Source organism: Macaca nemestrina, chromosome 4 (genome assembly GCF_043159975.1).
Source record: "Macaca nemestrina isolate mMacNem1 chromosome 4, mMacNem.hap1, whole genome shotgun sequence".
NCBI classification, from domain to species: domain Eukaryota; kingdom Metazoa; phylum Chordata; class Mammalia; order Primates; family Cercopithecidae; genus Macaca; species Macaca nemestrina.
In genome coordinates, this window is record NC_092128.1 from 159093192 (window position 1) to 159118463 (window position 25272).

A 25272-nucleotide genomic window follows, 5' to 3' on the forward strand; every position below is an offset into this window, starting at 1 on the left:
AACTAGCACTGTGCCTGATATATATTAATTTTCGACCAATATTTTGTGGAGGAGTGAGTGAAATGAATTAACGAATCCTGCATTTAACACAACTGATCATTATACATTTTTAGAACATTTGTCTCTTTTGACTTCCACATTAATAATATATTGCTGGTTAAAACATAATCTTTGCAAAACAAAATTTCATTTCTAACTCTTCTTTGTTAGTCAGTGGAAAAACTACTCTGCAAGTCACATCCAGGGAAAAGGGAAGATATTTAAGAATGACTGAAGATAAAGTTACTATGACAATGTCCTCCTCTTCCATCTTTATAACATTGAAAAGCGTTCTCCCAATGACAGCCAAAATAATCATTTAAAACTGTAAGTCAAAGTAGACTCCTCACTTTACTTAAGCCCTCTTGTAGCTTCCTATTGTAATAAGAAGAGAACCCAAATTCCATCCATCCTGCCCAGTCAGGCCCTGATTATCCCAGCCCTGCCTATTACTCTGGATCTATTTGAAACCATTTGTTTCAGCAGGCACGCAGCACAAAATCGCAGTGGCCTCTGATTTGAAGAGGCCAAACTTCATTTCTGCCCTGGACACTTGCTATTCTTGCCTATAATGCTTCCCGCCGCTCCCCCCCCCCCCACCGCTTGGATTTGGACGTGGCTGACATCTTCTTGTCATTCAGTTTCTGTTGAAATGTACTTTCTTCAAAGTCCTCCTTGATCCACCACCTCCCCCGTTCTGTTATACGTTGTTCCTACTTGATTTTCTTCATATCACTGTCTGACATTATCATTTCAATGTGTTTGTTTATTTGCTTCTCATTATCTGTTTTTCCCACTAGAATGCAAGTTCCATGATGATAGGGGCCTTCAGTGTCTGATTCATTATTTTGGCCCACTACCTGGTACATTATATGTTATTATTAATTATCTGTTAATAAATTCATAAATTAGGCTAGAGGCAATGCCCGTATTACAAAGAGTCTTCTTTGTCATGTTGTAGAAATTGAATTGTATTCTAAAAGTAACAGAAGCCATCAGAGATGGAAAGTTGAGGCCGGGCACAGTGGCTCACACCTGTAATCCCAGCACTTTGGGAGGCCAAGGCTGGCGGATCTTGAGGTCAGGAGTTTGAGACCAGCCTGACCAACATGGTGAAACCCCATCTCTACTAAAAAATCCAAACATTAGCCCAGGGTGGTGGCACCTACCTGTAATCTCAGCTACTCAGGAGGCTGAGTCAGGAGAATCGCTTGAACCTGGGAGGTAGAGGTTGTAGTGAGCCAAGACTGCACCACTGCACTCCGGCCTGGGTGACAAAGCAAGATTCTATCTCAAAAAAACAAAAAATTGAAGATTGGCTTATGCATTTATGAAAACTTTACACCAAAGTGTTTGAGTTGAAGAACAGGTGAATTTATGAAGAAGGGAGAGGTGCCCTCTGGGTGGGGGGGATTCTTAGAATGACAGGATGGTCAAAGACGCATAAGGGGTGATGTGCATTCTGGACTTGGTGAATGAGTAGCTGAAACTACCTATTGCATAAATTTCCTTTAAGCTAGTAGTGGTAGAAAGATTGAAATGGAGGAAAGGAGTCACAATGTCGGCTATTCTTTCTGGGCAAAGTGATTTGGAATTGTCCTCCAACAAGCATTTGTTTGTTGAAAAGTTCTTCCACTGAAGGTCGACATAATGAAAATCATAAGAAAAATCATGTATGAGTGTACCAAAGTCCTGGCAGTTCTTTAGAGCCCAGCTTAAGAACCCCATCCTTCATATAGCCCTCCCTGATAAGAATGATGCAAGAATGTCCAACTCTTCCATTTTGTATGAACCCAGATTCAAGAACTTACTGATATCCCCAAGATCACAGATGATTAATCTAGGGTTAAGGGCTGTAACATATATGTTCAGAGTATAATATTCTTAAACAGAATCCCCCAAACTTGTCAGCATTCAAACTAAAACACACACACCACACACATACACACAAACTCTCATGTCCCATTGAAAACTTCTCACCAAAACATACATCAAGTTTCCAAACCACTTCACTGGTGATTTTGAGTCATATCAAGAAATAGGTACCCTCCCAGTAAAAAACCCAACGAGCATCTTATTCATAATGGAGATAGGGCTGCTAGCAATGATCCAGGCATGTCTGTCAAACTAAAGTGTCTTTCCCCTTTAAATATCTTTGTAAGGAATAATAAATAGTTCTCCTAATAACAAATATTGGCCATGGAAAGTTTTTAGGGACCACCCACACTATATAAATAAATATTGTAAAACTAGCATCAGTGTTTGTTTTTGTAATTTTAAAAATTTTATTGGAACATCTGTGGAATATAAAGTAACAAAAGGCTCAAAACATTTTCCATTTTAATTAAGGGAGAAAAAAGGATACACAAAAACTTCATTCACAAGCAAAGGGATGTGTATATATTTATGATGTGTAAAGGAATTTCTTGACAATGAATATCTACTTGTCCTTGCGTAAAAATGATTGTGCAAGCTTTAATAGCATGAAGATAATATCTTTTCTTTCTAATGTTTAGAACAGTTCTTCCTTTCTTCAATTCCCAAATGTAGGTAAGCACAAAAACAAACGATAGAACCAAGCACATGTTTTAAATTTTCTAAGTATATTAGATCTTTCATCTTATTTGGTCTTTACACAAGGAATACTGCAGAACGCTATCTGCAAGAACCTGAAAATTCCTCCAGGTGACGTGGTGACCTCCCAGGAAAATGAAAAAAGAAAAAAACCAAAACCAAACCAAAACAAACAAACAAAAAAACACTTGAAAAGCCCTAGTGTAGAAGGAGAAGAACTAGAGCAGTTTCTTGTTGCATTTGGGATCTGGTCTGGCCAGCCTTTCCACTGAAGATTGCATGATCTTGGGCACATCTTGGAACCTGTCTTTCCCTCTGACGGTGCTCTCTCTCAGAGGGCAGCAAGGGGTGGTAAATGGCTACGATATCAAATTGAGCTAAAGTAGTCTACCAGGTGGGTCTTTGTAAATCTTGACACTTTCAACCATTTCATCAGTCTTTTATTTTTATAAGGCAGATGACTGTAAAGAAAATGAAGGTAGGGATCGTATCTGCCTTTTTCTAATGTGTGTCTAACAGAGTAGATACTTAGACATTTCCTAAGTGAACTCATGAATGAACAAAGGCAATAGCAGTAGAAATGGAAAGTTGGAAACAGATATAAAATCTTGGGTTTAAAATGTCAGTGAGGGTTGAATATCCTACTGTGGCTTGAAGACACCTTACTGCCATGTCACATGCCCATATTCCAGCACCAAGAGGCTAAGAGACCTCCACCTTTTGAGTTTTGGCAGTGGCAAGAAGGATCCGCTGGGGAAAATGACCGTGGAGAAAAGCCTCCTTCAGGAGCTGTTGTGGTCGGGCTCTTCATCTGCTTATTCAATATCCGGAGGGAAAGAGCAACTACTTTGATCAATCAGGACAATGGTATAAAGTTGTCCTCTGTCTGAAGAAATATGTTAGGCTTTTCTGTGTTCATGAAGAGAGCTTTCCATCTAGCGGATAATATTCACTGTCAAATATAGTTTAAAATATACCAACTCACAAAGGAGATTCATCTGTCTTTTGTGGCCCAGGTGAGGGCGTTGTAATTACATAAGCACACAAAGCTTCTTCCTTGATAGTGATTTGCTTCCTGGCCTTTCCCTGGAAGTAGAATTTCATGCAACCTTTTGGAATTTGTTCTCCTGTTCTCCATTTGTTCAGCCTCACTTGTAGCTGAGAGATTAAACATCTTCCATAAACCCCAATGTTTATGACTGACTAGTCCTCCAACTCGCTTGTTAGTTGTGTTGATTTTATACTCCAGGCAACCAAACCAGTCATATCTTAAGGCCCTGCTTTAACAATATAACATCAGATAAAAATGCAGTCTGAGGACTTGTGGTTTTAAATCTCTAAGACAGACATGAGGCTTGAACATATAAAATATGTTACTTTCACCTTCTTGCAAGTTTCATCAGCAATGGTACCCAGTACACTAGATACATCTAAATTATACCCATCTTAGGCTGTATGTTGCTGCTGCTCAATGTTACAATCTAAATTACATTTCTGTTTTCTTCTTTTTCCAACTACATTGAACTGTTTGGGAGTTAAACTGATTATTCACAGGCCATTGGAAAAACAAAATTCTTCTCCCAAATAACAGCATATATTCATAATACCAAATTTAACAACCATTCATGGCTGGCCTCATCATTTTCACCTTTTATACATGAGGCGAGGGTGACTCAGGAAGTTTAGAAGTCGGTACTACATTTTTCTAATAATGAATATTTGCTATGGAAAATTATTAGGGGCTACACACACTGTGTGACCAAATATTACAAAACAAGTAACAAAAGTTTATATTCACAATTTATATTGTATTTTATTGTGGGAAATAAAGTAACAAAAGATTAAAAATAGAGCCTAGCAGAGCAAAAACCAGACCCTGTTTCTCGCCTCTAGAGAGCATTCCAGAGTGTTTAAAGAATTTCCCTGTCTTCTCACTGTCCCTGAACAACCTTTCCCTGATAACTGACCAGCTCGCCCTCATTTTCAAAGAGCTCACTCTGTCAGCCAAGGGAAAAAGATCTTTTGGTATAATTTTCTACACTGACCACCTGTCTCTTTCCACATTTAGACATAATTTGTGCTGCTAAATAAGGTTGCCCCTAGCCATACAGACTAAACTCTGAATTTCAAACAGATACTTTGTTTATAACTGCCTTAAGTCATTAGTTCTCAGGATGAGAAAACTAGTTATTCTAAATACAAAAAATTTGGTAAGCAGACCAGAGAGAATTTTTCCTCTCTTTAACGCCCATGGGCGAAATCTCAGGATGCTGCCATTTGAATGGCACTGCCATCAAGTCAGAGCCTTCACCAGAGGCGCTTTCAGGGCTGCTCACCAGATGAAGACAGGCGCTCCAACACTCTAACCACGGCCCGCAGATGGTGGCCTGCCAGCACCACATCTGAGCTCCCAGGATTGAAAGGACTCAGCTATGTTCCATTCCTGCCCTTTTGTGGGTTTCCTCCTTCACCACCTCTGAGAAAGCCACAGTGTCCAGAAGAAGGAAGCAGTCCAGCATCAACACTCAGCCCTCTGCAGCCTCTCTCACCATCTCCCCTCCAGTCTCGCACCATCTCCCTTCCACTCTCGCACCATCTCCCCTCCACTCTACCCCTCAGTCTGTAGGTCAAGAATACAGAATGAAAGGAAAAAAGCAATCTGCCACTAGACCAAACCTTCTCTCTGCTTTTGGCTTTCTACATGCTTTTAAATTTTTGCAGAAAATGTTCTCTTATTGTATTTCCCCTCTTTCTACCCTGTGTTAGGACTTGTTTGAGTGTCTCTCCAAGTGGGGATCCAACATACACACTTCTATATTTGAGTGTATAATGTATGTGTGTACACTCATTTACAAACACAGATATGTATACAAAAACATAAATGTGCGTATATATGTATATGTGCACATATACACACAAATATGTATACAAATGCAGGTGTGTGTATATACATACACACACACATATATAATACTTAAATATAAAAGTATACAGTCATTGATTTGTTAGGATAACAGCTATTTTTAGACTCCTAATCGGAGGGCTAACTTCTGGTTAATGTCATTTTTTGTCCAATGACAGAATTACAACAGCCTGTCCATTCAGTTCAGTGTCATTCCAGAAAGTTTATTTTGAGAATCATATTATTCTGACTTCACTCTGGTAATGTGAAAGTTTAACAATAACTTTGCTACATTAATTGTGTTATTTTTTTTTAACGCCTCAGAGCTAGAACTGGAAGGTTTAAATGGCTAAGAGACAATAGAGAGAGGATGTGATAACCATTTCTAGGTGCATAACTATGTTAATCCCCAATTAGACTGCGTAACATGAACAGGGAACCAGGACGTGTGCCTACAAAAAATAAGGTACATTAGTTAGAGGTAAAGTCTGGGTGTTCTACTTATTAGGAAGAGGTAAGGAAATAAAAGGCTGTTAATATATTTATTCTACATAATTCAGATGTAGTCTAAAATAGTTGCCATTAGTGTGAGAACAAAGAATATTGTCCTTAAAAATTCTGAAGGAGAGACAGAATAAATGCATAGGTCTATGCTAAGCAAAAAATTGGAAAAATTTGAATACTGTACTATGATTAAGCTTGAGAAATGCTAAGATGATTAAAATACAGTTCTCACCCTGAGAGAGTGCCCGTGCTGGTCTGGGGGAAAAAAGTAATGAGTAAATAATTACAATCCAGCCATATGACGACCCAAATTCTTGAAAATACTGAACAAGAGCCATTAACTCTCTTGGGAAGGTTATAGGATATTTTTCCAGAAAGGAGTTATATTTAACCTTCCTGAAATATGTGTGTCAACAGAGGAGGAGCAAGGGCAGCTCCCCGCAGAAGACATTCCTTCCTCTATAGACTACAGAATTAGAAGCATCTCCTGGAAAGTCACTTTTCTTATGCGTGCCGCTCCAAGGAGCCATTTTTGCTCCAGCCTTCAACTCCTGATTGCTACTAATTTCAGATATTTTTCCTGGAATTTTGTGGTTCTCTCAGTGATTACTTTCATATTGTTTTCTCTTTTCTGTCCCATTTCTGCTTTGTTTAGCAACTACCAGTACAAGTAATAGCTTACTTCATAGCAATTTATTTTTTTTGAAAAATACCCTGTCAGAGATTTTAATAGTTACGTATATGTCTTCTATCTTTGTATTCATGGCTTCTATTCATTTTCAAGATAATTGCATTGATCAAGTTATTGAGATACGTGCATTCAGGAGAATATGTACTTTAACCCCAACCCAATTAATAAAAGCTGCTTTGGGTGATATTGTGTGATGGAGACATGGTTTTGTTGTAGAATTATTGAATCAGAAGTTCTGGTGAACATGTATAGTATCTCTCCAGGGATAACATTGGTTCCACCAGCATCTGTAAGAGGAATGTTTTACTCTGTCTGAACATTCTGCATCCCAGCACAGAAAGTGTCATGGAGATGAGACTTTTGTACAAATAATTGAAAAACTTAGTTGAGAAGAAAACATAATAGACTAAGTTATTTATACTTTTCTAAATACTTAATCTAAGCATACGTAAAACATTTTACCTAAGATTTATTTAAAGCTATTTAGTCACTTTTTAGTCTTAATGTTCGCTACTAATTCCTTCATTTATGATATTTATAAAACATTTAGCCACGAGCTACTAGGAGACAAAGCAAAACAAGCATTATTTCCCTTTTCTATGTTTCAGGTTGGTGCAAAAGTAACTGCGGTTTGTTTCACTGACTTGTTTCTGTGTCCCCAGTGGGTCCTTTTGCTATGCCCAAGGCCAGTTCTTGCCCCTTGTGATATCCAGCTCAACAAGAGGCAGACACAGTTGTACATGTTTTACATGTGAGAAAATAATACAGAATCCAGAAGATACCTAATGGATTACACTAAGTGTATTGTACAAAGTAATGAGATGAGAACTTTGATGAATCAAAAATACTGTTTTAAACAAAGATGTCAACTTAAAACTGATATTTTATTCTCTCATTATTAAACAATCCTGCCTTTGGAGAGGTAACCTCTTTTTTTTTTTTTTTTTTGAGACAGAGTCTTGCTCTGTCACCCAGACTGGAGTGCAGGGGCACGATCTCAGCTCACTGCAAACTCCGCCTCCCGGGTTCACACCATTCTTGGAGAGGTGACTATTGATTGATTGTTTAAGTATCTCAATTCCCTTCTAGTTTCTAAGCTGAAATCTGCATCAGTTCAGGGGACGTGGCCATCCTTTGTGGTGAGGCCTTTTTACTTCACAATAGTGCTCATTAATATATTAAGGACTCTTCTCTTTAAAAAGAACAATTATGACAAGATGGGGCATTTAAAGTAGAGTGCACTGTGGCGCTTTGTGCCTGATCGCTGTCATGTTTTCAACAAGAGATATTAAAAGAAATAAATGCCGGGTGGTCTCATGAGGATATGGCGATTTAAGCCTTTGAACCTGGGGCATCCAGTATAAAAAAATGGCTGGTTGCTTTGATGTTGCAACATGAGAAAATCTGTTCTTTTATTGTTTGCAAATGCTAGAATTCTTTCACATTGAAATGACCACTTTGTATATATACTACAAGTTAAAATTTAATATGTTTTGAGAATGATACCTCTGAACAATATGGACATGGCAAAAATTTGAAAAGTTCTTTCTGTAATTTTCTCCCGAATCATGACCTTGGCTACCCTGAATTTAAAGTGTTTGGTTGTGGGAACGTTATTAATAGTACACATTCATAGTAATGTGTACTCATACTTTGCTCATAAATTTTTAAGATAAATTTATAAGATATATTTACCAAATGTATTTGTTTTTAGGAGTAATGTCTCACCAAAGGTTGTAATTTCAGTTATTGAAAATATATTTATATAGGATATAGATGGTATTTGTATTGATCTTTGTTAAGAATAAACTCTATAAAACAGTTCTTAAATGATTAAAAGTAAAAGTATACATTGTAAATTGGTAACTGGTGATAATGTGAAGTAAAAACAAATTGTAGACAATTTTTGAAGGTTAGTCTATGTGAATAAGTACATAGTTGCTAGAACTTTATACAAATAATGTAAATTCAATTTTTTAAGTAAATAATTCCTTTTCTATTAGAAAAGAAGACATGTCAAGTGACAGATAATTTGTTTCTTAAAAAACTGTTTCCTCCTAAACAAAAGATGGGTAAAACATACAGCAAGGAATACTATCTCACCTGTGTTCCAACCAATATTTGGTACATCGCTGAAAGCTGATTAAATTGAATTTTAAAATATGAGATTATTAGTGCTACCATTCTGATTGGGAGACAAACAGGAACTTGTGTTATCAAAACAAGTTTCTCTGAAATGTATTTTACCTAGATTTAGAACAGGCGTTTATATGATGTGTCGATTTCTTATTCTCTCCGAAATATGAATGCATGATCTAAAATTTGGCATCATCCCTTTTAACTTAATCCCCTCCCCCAAGATACCCTTGCTCCTGTTTGTGGCAGATGTAGTTTCCAAGTGATTGTCTATCCTGAAAGATTTCCATGAAATGATTCTGGATTTTGTTTCATTTACTTGCATGTAGTATGTTTCTCAGAAAGGCTTTTTAGATACACTAGCATTTTTGTTGTTTGACTTTGATTTTTTGTGCTGAAAGTTGGCTGAAATATGATCTACTAAACATATATAATCAATTAAAAGACATACCATGTTCCCAGATTGAAAGATGGCACATTAATCTATTACTCAATGTAATCTCACTAATTATCCAAATGTGATGTTTTAATGAAACTTAATAAACTGCTGGTACATTTTTTAAAAAAAATATGTATATAATTAAATTTGTGTTAAATAAAATATGAGTAGATATTACATTTTTTTAAGTGGCTCAAAACTTAATATAGCTCCATTCATTCTACTATTAGCCTTTAAGGTTGCATTCCTTAATTAAAAAGAGAGCATTTTAAACATGCCAATGCAAATATTGACCATCTTAAAATCTTTAAATGCCTAAATACTTGGCATTTATTGCTGAATAACTAACATTCAAGATGGTTTACACATTTTAAATAGTCACAACTCTTCTCAAATCAGTCGTGACTTAAATGCAGCTTTCATATTCGTTTCTGTTTTATGTTTTGGCATGCAATTTTTGCTATTGATAAATGTCCTTACCATTTTAGTCTGATTTCTCTCTTTGACTGTCAGACTCTGGTGGCCCTGAACAATGTTTAGATTATTCTCCAAAACTTTTGGCTAAGGAGATAATTTTGAAAGTAAGCTTAATTCCTTCAGGTTTTGAATTTAATTAGCAGAGCACTGTTTTTGAGTGATAGGTAGGTGTTTTATGACTTTCATGGTGCTATTCCAAATATAGTATATTAAATATCATTATTTCAAGAAATTGTATGTCATTGCTATTTGAGGACTTCACAAATTCTCTTTCAGGAAAAAGTAGCTTTATACTTTTTTTTATACTGGTAATGGCTTTATATCATCTGTTGGAAACTGCATCACGTGTTATGTATTTTAAATCTACTGCAAGGATCTTACTCCTGGTAAAAAAACCAGAGTGCTCTCAGATTTCTAATATAATCACATGTTTAAACTGTGCTACAGACTTCCCAAGTATGACTCACTGGCCTTTTGGAAGTCCAAGACTAAGCATGGAAGCTACTCAATATATGATGTGGAAAAAAATTATGAATTCTATGATCATACAGAAATTTAGCTAAAGTACATTTTAGACTTACATATAACAAAAATTTAAAGATAACCCAAATGTTTGACAATAAAGTTTCTTTAAGTAAATTTCATATTGTGCAAGTATTAATGATGTTGAATATCATTTTCCTAATTTTGATATTTGATATATAAAAAAATTAAATGTCTTTGAAAATTGTTTCTAAGATAGTGCCTTTGGTTTCATAGTTGTGTGTCCTTTGTTTGTAAAATGTGACTTCTCCTTCAACTTTGAATTAGAACGTCTCATGATATCCTAAATGACGTATTATTGTAGAGTAAGTGCTGGAAGTACTCATCTCTTTTGCTTGGTTCCTTAGTGTCATTTTATAGACCTCATTGGCTTGAAGGTGACAGAGACCTACTTCTATAGATACTATATTTAATACCATATGTCAATATCTATACATTCCATATTTGATACCATACATGAGTCAACCAATCAACACATGTGTAATCAAGGCTGGCAGTGCATTTACTCCTGAGTTAGATGCTGTAGGACCACCGTTGTACGTGATCTTGCCTTCCAGAAACCTACAACCAAGTTGAAAAGACGAGCCATAAAATAAAATAATAGCAAATTAATATAAAACCTGGATAAAGAATGTAATAACTAGATGACCAATTTGAGTGTGCTCATTGGGACTTAGGAAGAAAAAACATTGAAAAAAGACGAGTCTGTGTTTAAAATTTAGAGAGATATAGATATAACAGAGACTGTTAATATTTTCTTCCAATATCCATTTTGTTTTACTATTCTTTTTTAAGGTGTTTTATTTTAGTTGTTTTTACACATTACATGAACATTCATTCATCATAATTCATATTTTATCACATTTTATTGATTGTCTGATATTAATTTTATTGGTTATCCATTTTATTGATTGTCCAATGCTTACGTCTCCCTATGTCAGCATTTAATAATTTCTGTTGAACTTTTAAAGGGCTTTGGATATGTAGTTATTTAACAAAGTGCACCAACTAGCAGAATTATCTGTGTACATAGAAGATTTTTTTTTTATGATGATGGTGATTTAGTCATTCAATGATTATTTATTGAGTACCTGTTATGACTCATGAACTGTCCTAGGTGCTGGTGATGTAGAACTAAAAGAAAAAGACAAAACTCCTTATCTTTGTGGAGCCTACATTTTAGTTCTGTAAGTAGGTAATAAATAATATAAGTAGATAAAGTATACCGTGTGTTGATAGTGATAAAGAGATGCTAGGTACAGCGGCTCATGCCTGTAATACCAGCAGTTTGGGAGGCTGAGACGGATAGATCGCTTAGGCTAAGGGATTCAGGACCTGGGCAACATGGTGAAACCCTGTCTGTACCAACAAAAAAAGTACAAAAATTAGCCAGGCATGATGGCACATACCTCTAGTCCCAGCTACTTGGGTGGCTGAAGTGGGAGGATCCGTTTGAGCCCAGGAGGTTAACAACAATTGTAGGTAGGGTAGTTGGTGAGAACTTCCCTGAAGGGATAATTCTTGAGTAACAAGTTGGAAGACATGAGGCTAATATCATCTGTATCTGGGGGAAGAACCTTCCAGGCAGGGAAACTGAAGACTGTTTTCTTCACTGCAGGTGGCTGCCACATAAGGCTAGCACTTCCCTTTCAAGGTAGGGAGTATCGAGCAAAAGGTAAACCCTTATTGCTTAGAGAAGAAAAAAGGACTAATTTTGCCTTAGCAACCTGTTATTTTTGTACTCTAATATTATATCTAACCATTCCAATATTGTGAAATCAAGTATTATATTATTCGGATCATTCATCTTTATTAAAAACTTTGTGTACATACTGTGTCAAACAATCTTTCTTCCTCATGAGTTTGCTGAGTATTGTGGAGAGTGAAGATTAACAAAAATCGTGAGAAAAAAATAATGTAATAGCAACTTAGTTGGAGTGAAGTTAGATACATTCTTATTAGGAGTAAGAACAATCAAATCCAGCATTTGCCTCAAGACTCACATCTTTCTAAAACATGTCACTTCTGGACAAGAGATGACTACCCCAATTAAGTAATTTATTTGTTTGGGAGGATCTAACTCCAGAACTGTGTAAGAAAAAGAGGTGACTTTGGATGCTAATAAATCCCCCACATAAAAAGTTGTATTAAAACATACATCATGATTTCTTTTGAAGGGTATATGGTGTCTGTCCCATGACTGGCAATTCTGATCATCCACATGAGAAGGGATAATCTCACTGTTTGTCAATTGAGATGGCTGTAAACTGAAAATTATTATGTAAGCAGCCTGATGAAAGTACCAAGAAAACTTTAATTAACACTTGCATGATTAAGAAACATGATAAATGTGATGGTAGATATGATAAATAGCTTTAATCTCAATCCCTATTACAATCACAAAAGTTACTTCTTAGAGAAACAACCTGATGACTATGTACTAACATTTTCAAGTTAAGTTTGACATATTAATGTTTTTGGTTGAGTATCATTCTTTCTGCTGCCCCAGATTCTAGTGTTAGACATTTATATGCTTTTCACTTCTCAAGCCAGAGAACCATAACATGATTGGCATAGATATCTATTCTGTTTTTTAGCTTCTAATATCTGAAAGTGTGAACCAATTGCAAAGTGTTGACATTATATAGTCATTTTTCATGGATGTATATGTTATATGACTGGCATGTAGTAGGACTGAGAAAACTAAACTGTAAAATATATAAATATCCTCAAACTACTGCTCCATTTCTTATACTTTTTTTGAAACTGATCTAGTGATTTGCTTTTGATTTCCTATTGCAGTGTTTCATTATCATCTAACTGATTATTTTAAGTGATTTAATTATATTATAAGATGGATAAAACTCAGGCTTCCAGTTGACTAACTAGTTTTTGTTCCCTGAAGAAATTGGCAGAAAAGAACATATCTGTTCGTGATTTTTTTTTCTCACCAATTTCTACTTTAAACTAAGAGGCATTTTCTCAAGTAGAGAAAATTTTCCCACAGACGGTATTAATTGGAAACGTTGTAATGACAATAACAAGTATGCAGAAATCTAGTTGTTTAGAAGAAATTTTCTCTTTCTTCATGAATATGTGGACAAGCTATTCCATCAAATGTCTGACATATTTAAAATGAGGCCAAGCAGAGATGCATTTGGTTCACAGTTTTCCAAAGTGTGTGCTCTAGAACACTTTTATCACTAGATTTCTGCTGGGTTTGTGTGACAGTGCATTTTATCTCCCTCTTCATTAAATACCTTATTTCTCATTCATTGTTTCAAGGTTTTTTGTTTGTTTGTTTGTTTTTGTTTTGTTTTGAGATGAAATCTTGTTTTGTTGCCCAGGTTGGAGTACAATGGCACAATCTTGGCTCACTGCAACCTCCGCCTCCCGGGATCAAGTGATTCTCCTGCCTCAGCCTCCCAAGTAGTTGGGATTACAGGCACCCACCACCATGACCGGCTAATTTTTGTATTTTTAGTAGAGATGGGGTTTCGCCATGTTGGTCAGGTTGGTCTCGAACTCCTGACCTCAGGTGATCTGCCCACCTCGACTGCCCAAAGTGCTGGGATTATAGGCGTTAGCCACTGCACCCGGCCTTTCAAGGTTTTAGTATCTCCTACGGCAAAGAAATCTGATTAACCTTACTTGACCCAATGTTTACCAAACGTATTTACTGACAGAATACTTTTTACATCAGACCAATAAACCTACTCTGAGACTAGCGTTTCGGGAAGCAAATGCTGCTAAAATACCTTAGCAATTGCTGTGAGAATGAAATCCATATCCAGTTAGCTGTGTTTTTCAGTGTTGTATAACCTTGTGGACAACTTGATACTGGTTTAGATTCTTGAATTATTGACCTTTTAAGAAGTCTACAGGTGAATAATAATGGGCTACATACAAAGCAATGCACTTAGAGCATTATTTTAAGTTCTGCACTTGGAAATTTGCCAGCACTACTTTGGAAATGGCAACTAAAGCATACATTTCATATACTGGATTCTAGGGAATGTTGCTGAATTTGGAGACAGAAATGCATTAAGCAGCATTTAATATAACTGGTCTTAAATGTAAGAGAGGTTAGTGTTTATTTGCAACACATAATTTGTTGGAAGCCCTAAGGCTCTTTAGACTCCAAAGTGTTTTCCTCACATCCTATCACTCAGTGAAATTCCAAATTTGGAGCTCCTCCACCTCTCATTGGAAATAAATAATCAAAACAACCCTGTCATTTTCCATCCTATGCCTATGCTTAGGCTTTTTCTCTTCCTAAAACGTCCTTCTCCTTTATGCCTCAATCAGTGCCTTTCATAATTCTTTACTACTTTCAAATGACCCTTCCTCCCTCACACCTTTCCTCATTCTCACCATGGTGACAGCTGTTTGTCCAGGCTTTGCGGAGGTAATCGAAATGTTTCCTCTTTCCTCTATGTCTAAACAGGACTTTGCTTGCCTCTTTGTCATAATAGATTCTATGAAATACTGTTACTGGGAAACACGGATAATATTCCACCAACATTTTCATAATCACAGACGGCGTTTTGCTTATGATAACTAGCGTCTTTCACGGAGTCGAAATGCAAAATCATACGGCATGGCAACTTAAAAATTGGCCTTGACCATCTCTCTTTCATTAGGGGAGTCACATGAAAATGCAGGTTGAAAATCACATTTTGAGGTTTTTTTTTTTTTTTTTAATTATTCTACTAAGATATACACTGGCTACTTCACATGTAAACAAAGAATTTATTTCTTGAGGATCCTGGCATTATTGGTACGTTTTCCTGTTGTCACTTAGTTTTGGCCATTTTTCAACTGGTCAAAAAAAAACAATTTTCAAAGCAATATGGCAATATGACACCTGCAATTACATTGTTAATTTTGGCTTTTGGCTCTCCTTATTCTTTTCAGATAATTGTTCTTCATTCATTTTATTCCTAAGTTAGAATTCTTTAAAATAAACTTTTAAATAATTTCAGACTTATGAAAAAGTTTCAAAAGTAGTACAGAAATTTCCTTACAGTTTTTAAGCAGCTTCCTTAAAGGTTAACATCTTACATAATCAAGGAACAGTTATTGAAAACAAAAGATTAACATTGAAACCATCCTATTAACTAATCTATAGACCTACTTAAGTTTCCTTAGTTGTCTCCCTGAGAACTTATTTCCTCAGTCTAGGATCCAATCCCTGATCCAACATTGCAGGTAGCTGTCAGGCACTTTGCCTCCAATCTGACATTTCTTCAATCTTTCTTTGTGCATCAAGAATTTGACACTTACCAAGAGCGCTATCCAGTTATTTTGTAGAACATCAATTTCAGGTTGTCTGCTATGTAAGCAGCCATTATATCCTTCGAAAAATAGTCTTAGGACTGTTTCTGAAGATTAATTGGGTGGAAAACATTTGTTTCCCAAATGCTTTGTGGACTTACACCATTACTTTCCATGTGAGAAAAATGCATGTTTTAGAGTCTAAAAAAATAAAAAGGCAGAAATATCTTATTTTCCCCTTTCCTGATGGTTTGTCCTATAATAGTCTTTGGAAAGATTTATAATGAGATCGAGTTTCAGAGCTTTGTAAGCCTCTGTTCACATGAGTATACATCTTTTATCAAAAAATATTTTTAAAATGTGAAGTTATTTATATTAACATTATCCAGAGAAACAAAATCAATAAGATACATATGTAGATAGATACATGAGAAGTAATTTGTTAGGTGAGTTGGCTCATGTGATTATGGAGGCTGAGAAGTCCTATCACAGGCCATCCGCAAGCCGGAGATCCTGGGATGCCTGTCGCATGGCTCAGTGCAAGTCTTCAAGCCTCAGAACCAGCGAAGTCGAGGGTGCAACTCTCAGTCTGAGGCTGATGTCCTGAAAACCTGAGGAGCCTCTGGTGCAAATACCAGGGTCCAAATGCTGGAGAGCCTGGAATTTTTGGTGTCCAAGTGTTATAGGAAAGGGGTCCTGATCCAGACCCCAAGAGAGGGTTCTTGGATCTCGTACAAGAAAAAATTCAGGGCGAGTCCGCCATGCAAAGCAAAAGCAAGTTTATTAATAAAGTAAAGCAGTGAAAGTACAGCTACTCCGTAAATAGAGTGGGGTGTTCCTGAAAGTAAGAGGAGAAACGCATCCGCACTAGGGACAATACTCGTTTATGTATAGGATAAAAAAAGATCATGGGGACATGTGCTCTGCTACAAGGGTTTGTGATAAAGGATTAATTTTCTTAATTAGTATATTTTGCAAGAATCAATATTATGATATTTAAAGCAAAATTAGGAATGCGTCTTTTCTGAAGATAACAGGATATCAGGGCACTCCTAAGTCTGGGTCTGTTTAGTAAACATTATCAATCTGCTCCCTTGCCTGTAAACATCTAGAGGCTAGGAATACCTAACTTTCTGGGAATGCCGCCCAGCAAGTCCCAGCCTCATTTTCCTAGCCCTCACTCATGATGGAGTCACTCTGGTTTGAAAACCTCTGACACCAGGATAGGAGAAGAGGGGTGTCCTATCTCCAGGAGAGAGAGGGAATGAGAATTACCTTTCCTCTGCCTTGTCCATCCACATTGAGGGTGGATCTTCCCCACCCAATCCACTGATTCACACAGTAATCTCCTTTGGAAACATCCTGCTAGACACACCCAGAACTAATGCTTTACTAGCTCTCCAGGTAGTCTTTAATCCAATAAAGTTGACACCTAAAATTAATCATCATAGTCTTTTTTTTTAAAACCACACACCTTATCCATTTTCTTTCTTAGTGACTACTAGGTAGGTAGTATTAGACAACTTGGGATGTTGAAATTTAGTTGTTTCAAGTTATCCATTAATTGTCCTGGGGCTGGAAAATCAGGCTTGATTGATGTACCTCTTTAATAAATAGCACAGAGAAATCACATTAAAATGTGATACTTTTAAACTGATGTGTTAATTCTTTGACACACTTGCTTTCCTTCTTTCATTCTCCAATGTGCCTTTCTCTCTCGAAAAGTTTCCAGACTCTGCTTTTTCACTAAATTCCTTATTCATTTTGACCAATTCCTGCACTGACCAATTTACCCTAATCAATTTGCAATTTGATTTCTTTCCCTACCACTTCATGAGACTACTTGCTCCCTCAAAAAGTGCAAATGACTTTCTAAGCTAAATCTGCTACTTACGTGCATCATCGACAATGCTGGCCACTTTCTTTTTCGGGGAAACTCTTACCCTCTTGTAACATCTGAGAAACATTATCTCTTGGTTCCCTTGCTGCTTCTCCAAACATATCTTCTATTCTTATCTTTGCTGCTTGTCTTTTCAAATATAGGCATGACACAGGTTTATTCTCCTACCATGCTGTGGTTAGAGAATGCTCAAATGCTCCCAAATCTTCAGTTATCACCTTCATGCAACTGACTCAATCTTTACTTTGAATTTGGATATTCATCCTGAACTTTTTGTTCTGAATTTCCCATAGGCACTACAGATTCAACAGGCACTAAACTGAGATTATTAATTCCCCTTATAAACATCAATTTATTTCTCCTACTCTCACTCTCTGATTTGGGCTGAAGTTAAATTCAGTGTTTAGGTTCTCCCATCCCACTTGTCCTCTGCCTTCTAACCCATATTATTCTTTTAATCTGGATTATTCTCTCCCTCTCTCACTTTATGTTTGAACATGATAATTTTTCATGTAGGTAAAGCTTGAGTTCTATCTCAGTGATGACTACCCTGTTCAATTCAGAAAGAAAGAACTCTCATGTAATTAACTTCATTGCATCATGTTTCATCATTAGTTGTGGACATGTCTGTATTGTTTTCCTCATCGAAATGTAAGTCTCTCAAGTGATCTTTGTGGAACTCGTAAGTCAGTCATTGGGTCATTACCTTCTGTCTCCCAGGCTGGAGTGCAGCCGCGCGATCTCGGCTCACTGCAAGCTCCGCCTCCCGGGTTCCCGCAAGCTCCGCCTCCCGGGTTCCCGCCATTCTCCTGCCTCAGCCTCCCGAGTAGCTGGGACTACAGGCGCCGCCACTGTGCCCGGCTAATTTTTTGTATTTTCAGTAGAGACGGGGTTTCACTGTGTTAGCCAGGATGGTCTCGATCTCCTGACCTTGTGATCCACCCACCTCGGCCTCCCAAAGTGCTGGGATTACAGGCATGAGCCACCACGCCTGGCCGGTCATTACCTTATTTCTATAATGATTTGTGAATTGGCCTGAAATGACTCATCCCTGGTTTGTTGTTGTTGTGTTGTGTTGTGTTGTGTGATTCAGCCCTGCAAACAGCGTGCTCCTCCCAGGAATGATGATGCTACACTGTAACACAGATCGCTGGCGTTTCAAAAACCCATCCATCCATGTATTCATTTATTTGCAAAACATGGGCAGGAAAAACTAGAATGAAATCGTTAATTCCCTCTCGGTCCCTCAGAGCAATATATTGGGCAGTTACTTGAGTGAGATACTTTTTATCAAACCAAGTATGCTGTGGCAGGAATAACATCAAATGTGTTTGTGATGTACTGTTGTTCTCATTAGTTATCTGCAGATCAAACAGGTATCTGTTCTAACACTTTGATTTTGAAACTTAATGCTGTGTTTGTTTAATTTACTTAATTAGGACCTCTTAACACCTCAGATAGTTGCTTAAAGCAACGACAACAAAAACAACAGTAATACCCAGCTGTTAGCCCTGCGAATGAAAGAATAAATGCAAATTTAACACTTTTTAAAGGTGAATACATACATTTTGGTGCCTTGACAGCATTCCATAAAAATCAAGTGTGCTTAGAGATAATCTACTAAGTTGCTGATTGTTTCTGGACCTGTATCTCTTAATAAATATTGAAAATATCTAAAAGATATTGATCATTATTTAGGGGAAATGTATGTATATGCATAAATGCAATGTTTATAATCTAAAAATACTTTTCAGGAGCTCTTGCTGAGATGAAGAGAACTCTCAATGTCAAGATTTGAACAAGAAGAGAATGGAATACACAATATGGTAAGTGACTTGCAAAATAGACCCATGTGACCACATTTGTAGTGCTCCATTGGGTAGTAATCACTTGTAAGTTGCATGCATAAAAAAATGCATACTTATGGTAGCCGCTGTTGCAAGCAGTTCTGAAATATTAAAACAGTTGATCAAAATTGTTCCACTCCTAAAAGCTTATTTTGATAAACTTGGTGTAAAAGATACTTGGCTATCACTCATGGCTGATTTTACTCTAATTTTTCATTAGGGAAAATTAAGTTTGATTATATGATTAGCGTCATGCACGTCCGTGTGAAGAGACCACCAAACAGGCTTTGTGTGAGCAATAAAGCTTTTTAATCACCTGGGCGCAGGTGGGCTGAGTCTGAAAAGAGAGTCAGCAAAGGGTGGTGGGATTGTCATTAGTTCTTACAGGTTTGGGATAGGCGGTGGAGTTAGGGGCAATTTTTTGTGGGCAGGGGGTGGATCTTACAAAGTACATTCTCAAGGGCAGGGAGAATATTACAAAGTACCTTCTTAAGGGCCGGGGAATATCACAAAGTCCATTAACGCAAGGGCTGGAGGGTATATTGTCATAAGGTCAGCTGATCAGTTAGGGTGGGGCAGGAACAGGTCACAGTGGTGGAATGTCATCAGTTAAGGCAGGGCCTGCCTGGCTATTTTCACTTCTTTTGTGGATCTTTAGTTGCTTCAGGCCATCCGGATGTAGATGTTCAGGTCACAGGGGATATGATGGCTTAGCTTAGGCTCTGAGGCCTGACAATTAGAACATACATGTTTGTGATCCTACAACCATGGAGCTTCTTAAGATGACATTTAGGATTATAATATTGGTTTTAATAGCAAGCTGGGAATTTACAGTGTCTTAAAACGTGGCTATTACTTTAGGTTATTCAGACTATTCAACACATATATGCAACAGTTAAATAAATATATCCTGATATTTACAGGGCTTTTCATTTGTTTACAAAAGTAAGTTCGTTTTATGTAGTTTGTAAGAATCTTTAACGTGTTAGGTTATTTTCTTTTCTTGCTGTGTTTACTACAGTGAGTATATTAGGAATATATGTATTAGGTAAGTCTCCTTTTTACTTCTTGTGCTATTCAGGGCCTCCCAGAGAATGAGTAGTAAGAGAGTTGAGAGAGTAAAGAAAAAACAAGAGCAGAGAGTTCCAGAGACCTTTCTGGCACATGAATGCAGACACCTTGCTAGCTGTGTTCTCCACCCCTCCCACTACCATCCCCCCCGCATCAAGGGCCCAAGAAAAGTCTATGTGTTTACAGTGTCATCCAGGCACAAACTACCATTTTTTCTGTAGTAGTCAAATTTCAAAAGCCATTTGTAGGTCCTACTTTATTTAGTTAGAAACATTCTTCTACACTAGAAGCCCTTAAATTTGGATCAAAGAGTAAGTTTTATACAAAACAATAAGTGATCGCTCTGAAATTATATGCAATACATTGTGTTTATATATTTTTTTCCTGTGGAGACCATCAGTGGGTTTTTATTAATTGTTCAACGACAGTGATGACAGAAAAAGTTGTCTAAAATGGTTTTACAAATTTAGAATAGATGTGATTAAAATGAAGATTTTGAAAGAATTGTGGAGTTTGTTTGTATTTTATTATCAAGAATACTCCAGATTGTGTTGACTGTAAAATTTGTATGCTTCTGACTCATTTTAATGATTTTTTTAGAGAAATAAAAACATTTCAAAAGAGTTTGGTTCCTACTTTCCCTTTTGTCATTCTCTGAAACCTAAAACAAATTTGCATAGTTATTTTTGCAAATAAAAAAACATAAAATTTTATTCATGTTTGTTCTGTAGTCATTTTACAAACTCCTAAAATAGGCTCTTAGTTAACCTGTGGCTAAATGTCTATTTTTTAAAGATATCTATTATTTTATAAGTATTCCCATGATACTGGCTTTGTTATCTGAATATTGATCTCTGTTACCTCCAGGTTATTTTTTGTTTGTTTGTTTGTTGGTTGCTTTTTATCAAAATTATAAATAGAAAAACCAGTTCTGACCCAATCATAATTTTTCTTTACTTACCTGGAAATTATTTGCCTTGTCTCCTACATAATATGTCTCTCGCTGCTAATGCCAATGCATTGCCTCCTACCTCTGTTTATACTCATGAAGATACTTATTCTTTAGTATTACTGCAACATATTTTATCTTCATCCAACTCTATTAACAAAGATTCTCCAGCCCATGTCTACACCAACTGATCACCAATATTTTTCTTTTTCATTAGATATGCTAGTTATAAAGACATACTCTAGATGTTTTGACTATTTCTTTGGTGGGGGAAAAGAGGAGTGTAAGGATATAGAAGAAAACAAACTCGGATTCTCCTGCTATACTCTCACAACACAGAACACTTCTGTGACCAAATGTGTGTGGATTTTTTTCCCCACACACACTAAGCAATTTTCCAGCAATTAATTCTGCAGTGGACACCAGCTGGGTGTCCTCGAATTCTATTCAATTCTGACTCTATCAACCTCAATATAGTTTCTGGTCCCACAGGTTGAGGGCCCCCACACACTACTTCAGCTACCAGTCACAAGTAGTAGAACCCATACTTCTGACCAACTGTCTATAAATCAGGGTTCCCACGGTCTTCTTTTTTACTTTTTTTTTTTTTTTGAGATGGAGTTTCGCTCTTTTGCCCAGGCTGGAGTGCAGTGGCATGATCTTGGCTCACTGCAACCTCTGCCTTCCAGTTTCAAGCAATTCTACTGCCTCAGCCTCCCAAGTAACTGGGATTACAAGGGCCCGCCACCACGCCTGGCTAATTTTTTTTTTTGGTAGAGACAGGATTTCACCATGTTGGCCAGGCTGGTCTCCAACTCCTGACCTCATGATCCGCCTGCCTAGGCCTCCCAAAGTGCTGAGATTACAGGCGTGAGCCAGCGTGCCTGGACATTGTTTTTTATTTTGTTTTTTGTTTTTTTTTTTTTGAGACAGAGTTTCGCTCTTGTCACTTAGGCTGGAGTACAATTCACAGTCTTGGCTCACTGCAACCTCCACCTCCTGGGTTCAAGCGATTCTCCTGCCTAAGCCTCCTGAGTAGCTGGGGTTACAGGCATACATCACCACTCCTGGCTAATTTTTGTATTTTTAGTAGAGATGGGATTTCAACATGTTGGCCAGGCTGGTCTCAAACTCCTGACCTCAGGTGATCCGTCTGCCTTGGCCTCCCAAAGTGCTGGGATTAGAGGTGTGAGCCATCACACCCAGCTGATCTTCTTTTTGAGTTTAATTTGCTAGAGCAGCTCATAGATGTCAGGGAAATGCTTATGTTTACCGGTTTATTATAAAGAATATTACCAAGGTTACATATCAGTGATCAGACAAATGGAAGAGACGTAGAGGGGACAGCATTGAAGAACAGGTGCAGGCTGGGCGTGGCCATACCTGTGATCCCAGCTACTTGGGAGGCTGAGGCACAAAAATTGCTTGAACCTGGGAGTCAGAGGTTGCAGTGAGCCGAGATCATGCTACTGCACTCCAGCTTGGAGTGAGAGTCTATCTCAAAACAAAACAAAAACAACAACAACAACAACAAAACTGGTGCAGAGCTTCCATGCCCTCTTTAGGTGTGTCACCCCCCCAGGAACCTCCACTTGTTCAGCTATCTGGAAGCTCTGAACCCAGTCCTTCTAGGTTTTCATGTTTCATGGAAGCCTCATTATATAGTCACGATTGATTGAATTATCTGCCACTAGTGATCAACTTAACCTCCAGCCTTTATTCTCTCCCCTAAAGCTGTAGGGGTGGGCAAAAATCCAAACCCTCTAATCATGCCTTGGTTTGTCCTGTGACCAGCCCCCAGTCATCTTATTTGTATACTAGATGCTCCTATGACTCTAGAAATTCCAAAAGTTATAAGAGCTATATATCAGGAAACAAGGATGAAGACCAAATATATATATAAGTGACCATGGAACAATGCAGGGGCTAGGGGTGGTACAGTAAAAAATCCACTTAGAAATGTTGACCCCCCAAAAGCTTAATTAATAGCCTACTGTTGACTGGAAGCCTTACTGATAACATAAGCAGTCAATTAACAGGTATTTTATGTATATGTATTATATACTGTATTCTCACAATAAAGTAAGCTAGAGAGAAAAATGTTATTAAAACTATAAAGAAGAAAAAGTATATCTACTATTTATTAAGTGGAAGAGGATCATCATAAAGCTCTTCATCTTCCTCATCTTCACATTGAGTAGACTGAGGAGGGGGAGGAAGAAAAGGGGTTGGTCCTACTGTCTCAGTTGACTGAGGTAGAAGAGGTGGAGGAGGTAGAAAGGGAGGCAAGAGAGGCAGGTACACTTGGGTTATGAAAATACCTCCCAACTTATGTTCAATTGTTTTTTAATTTCTCTAAAAATGTTTCTATATGGTAAAAACTCTTCCACCATTTTCTTTAATTTTTGTGCCCATATCACAAAATAATTTATGTCATAAAATAAGTCAAAATGACTCGAAACCCCTCTGCCGAATTGTCTAATGTCAGTTTGTTTTCTGGCATTACTTCTACATCTTCTTCCTCATCACCTGGTACTGGTTTGGAACCACTTACCTCCATCAAGTTTCCTTCCATCAATTCCTCTTGTGTGCTGTCTATTAACTCCAAGATTCTCCAAGATTCATATCTTGAACCCTCCTCCAACACATCATTTTTACCATATCCATTATCTCTTTCATGATTCGTTGGATTGTCTCTGTCGTAAGTCCTATAAGGTCATACACAACATCTAGACACAGTTTTTCCAGTAGGAATTTATTGTTGAAGGCTTGATAGCTTTCACAGCTTTTTCTGTAGCAACAATGGCATCTTCAATGGTGTAATTCTTCCAGACTTTCATGATGTTCTATTGGGGTTCTCTTCCATAGAACTGACAATCTTTTCCATAAATTACCATGCATAATGAGCTTTAAAGTTGCCTATGACTCCTTTGTCTAGAGGCTGAATTCGAGATGTGATGTTTGGGGGCAGGTAGGCCACTTCTGCGCCATCAGTGTTGAACTCATGGGGTTCTGGGTGGCTGGTGGCATTGCCCAATATCATAAGAACTTTAAAGGCACTTTACTGGCAAGGTAATTTCTGATTCAGGGTCAAAGCACTGATAGAACTAATCCAGAAAAAGTGAAAGAGTTCTTGTTGTCCAGGCGTTCTTGTTGTATAACCAAAAGACTGGCAGCTGGTGTTCGTCTTTTACCCTCAAGGCTTGCGGGTTAGCAGCTTTACGGACAAGGGCAGTCCTAATCATAAGCCAGACTGCATTTGCACAAAACAGTAGAGTTGGCCTGTGCCTTCCTGCCTTAAATTCTGGTGCTTGCTTGCTTCTCTTCCTTACTAAAAAAAGAAAAAATGTCCTTTGTGGCTTTTTTTTAACCTGACAATTGGGCACTTTTGTCTGCATTAAAAACCAGTTCAGGCAGAAAACCTTTCTCCTCATTGATTTTCTTAGTGGTGTCTGGAAACTCATTTACTGCTTCTTGGTCAGCAGAAGCTGCTTATTCTTCTGTTATTTTTTCTTTTTTTCTTTTGGCATGGACTCTGTCACCGGGGCTGGAGTGCAGTGGCATGATCTCGGCTCACTGCAACCTCTGCCTTCCGGGTTCAAGCAATTCTCCTGCCTCAGCCTCCTGAGTAGCTGGGACTACAGGCATGTACCACCACGCCTGGCTAATTTTTGTATTTTTAGCAGATATGGGGTTTTACCATGTTGGCCAGGCTGGTCTTGACCTCCCGACCTCAGGTAATCTGCCCGTCTTGGCGTCCCAAAGTGCTGGGATTACAGGCGTGAGCCACGGCACCCAGTCTTTTTCTGCCATCTTGACAATTTCAAGCAACATCTCATTGTGAAATTATCAAGCCATCCTTTGCTGGTATTAAATTTCTAGTTTTACCTCCTTCATCTTCCTTTTGCTTTAAGTTGCCAAAT

The 25272-nt window shown here is 37.5% G+C and overlaps 1 protein-coding gene across 18 annotated transcripts in view; it reads left to right on the top strand.

Moving 5' to 3' along the window:
• Nucleotides 1–25272, top strand: part of LOC105483467 (uncharacterized) — a 573731-nt gene that overhangs the window by 307043 nt on the left and 241416 nt on the right. For 12 of the 18 annotated variants that reach the window (XR_011622692.1, XR_011622689.1, XR_011622700.1 and 9 more), the window contains one exon: nucleotides 19237–19308. The exons of 4 other annotated variants lie outside the window; for them this stretch is intronic. Coding sequence is in view for 2 of the 14 variants with exons in the window: in XM_071095499.1 (XP_070951600.1) it covers nucleotides 19237–19280 (44 nt within the window). In the remaining 12 variants the exon portion in view is untranslated. 2 more of the 18 variants (XR_011622709.1, XM_024793317.2) reach the window with 2 other exon arrangements.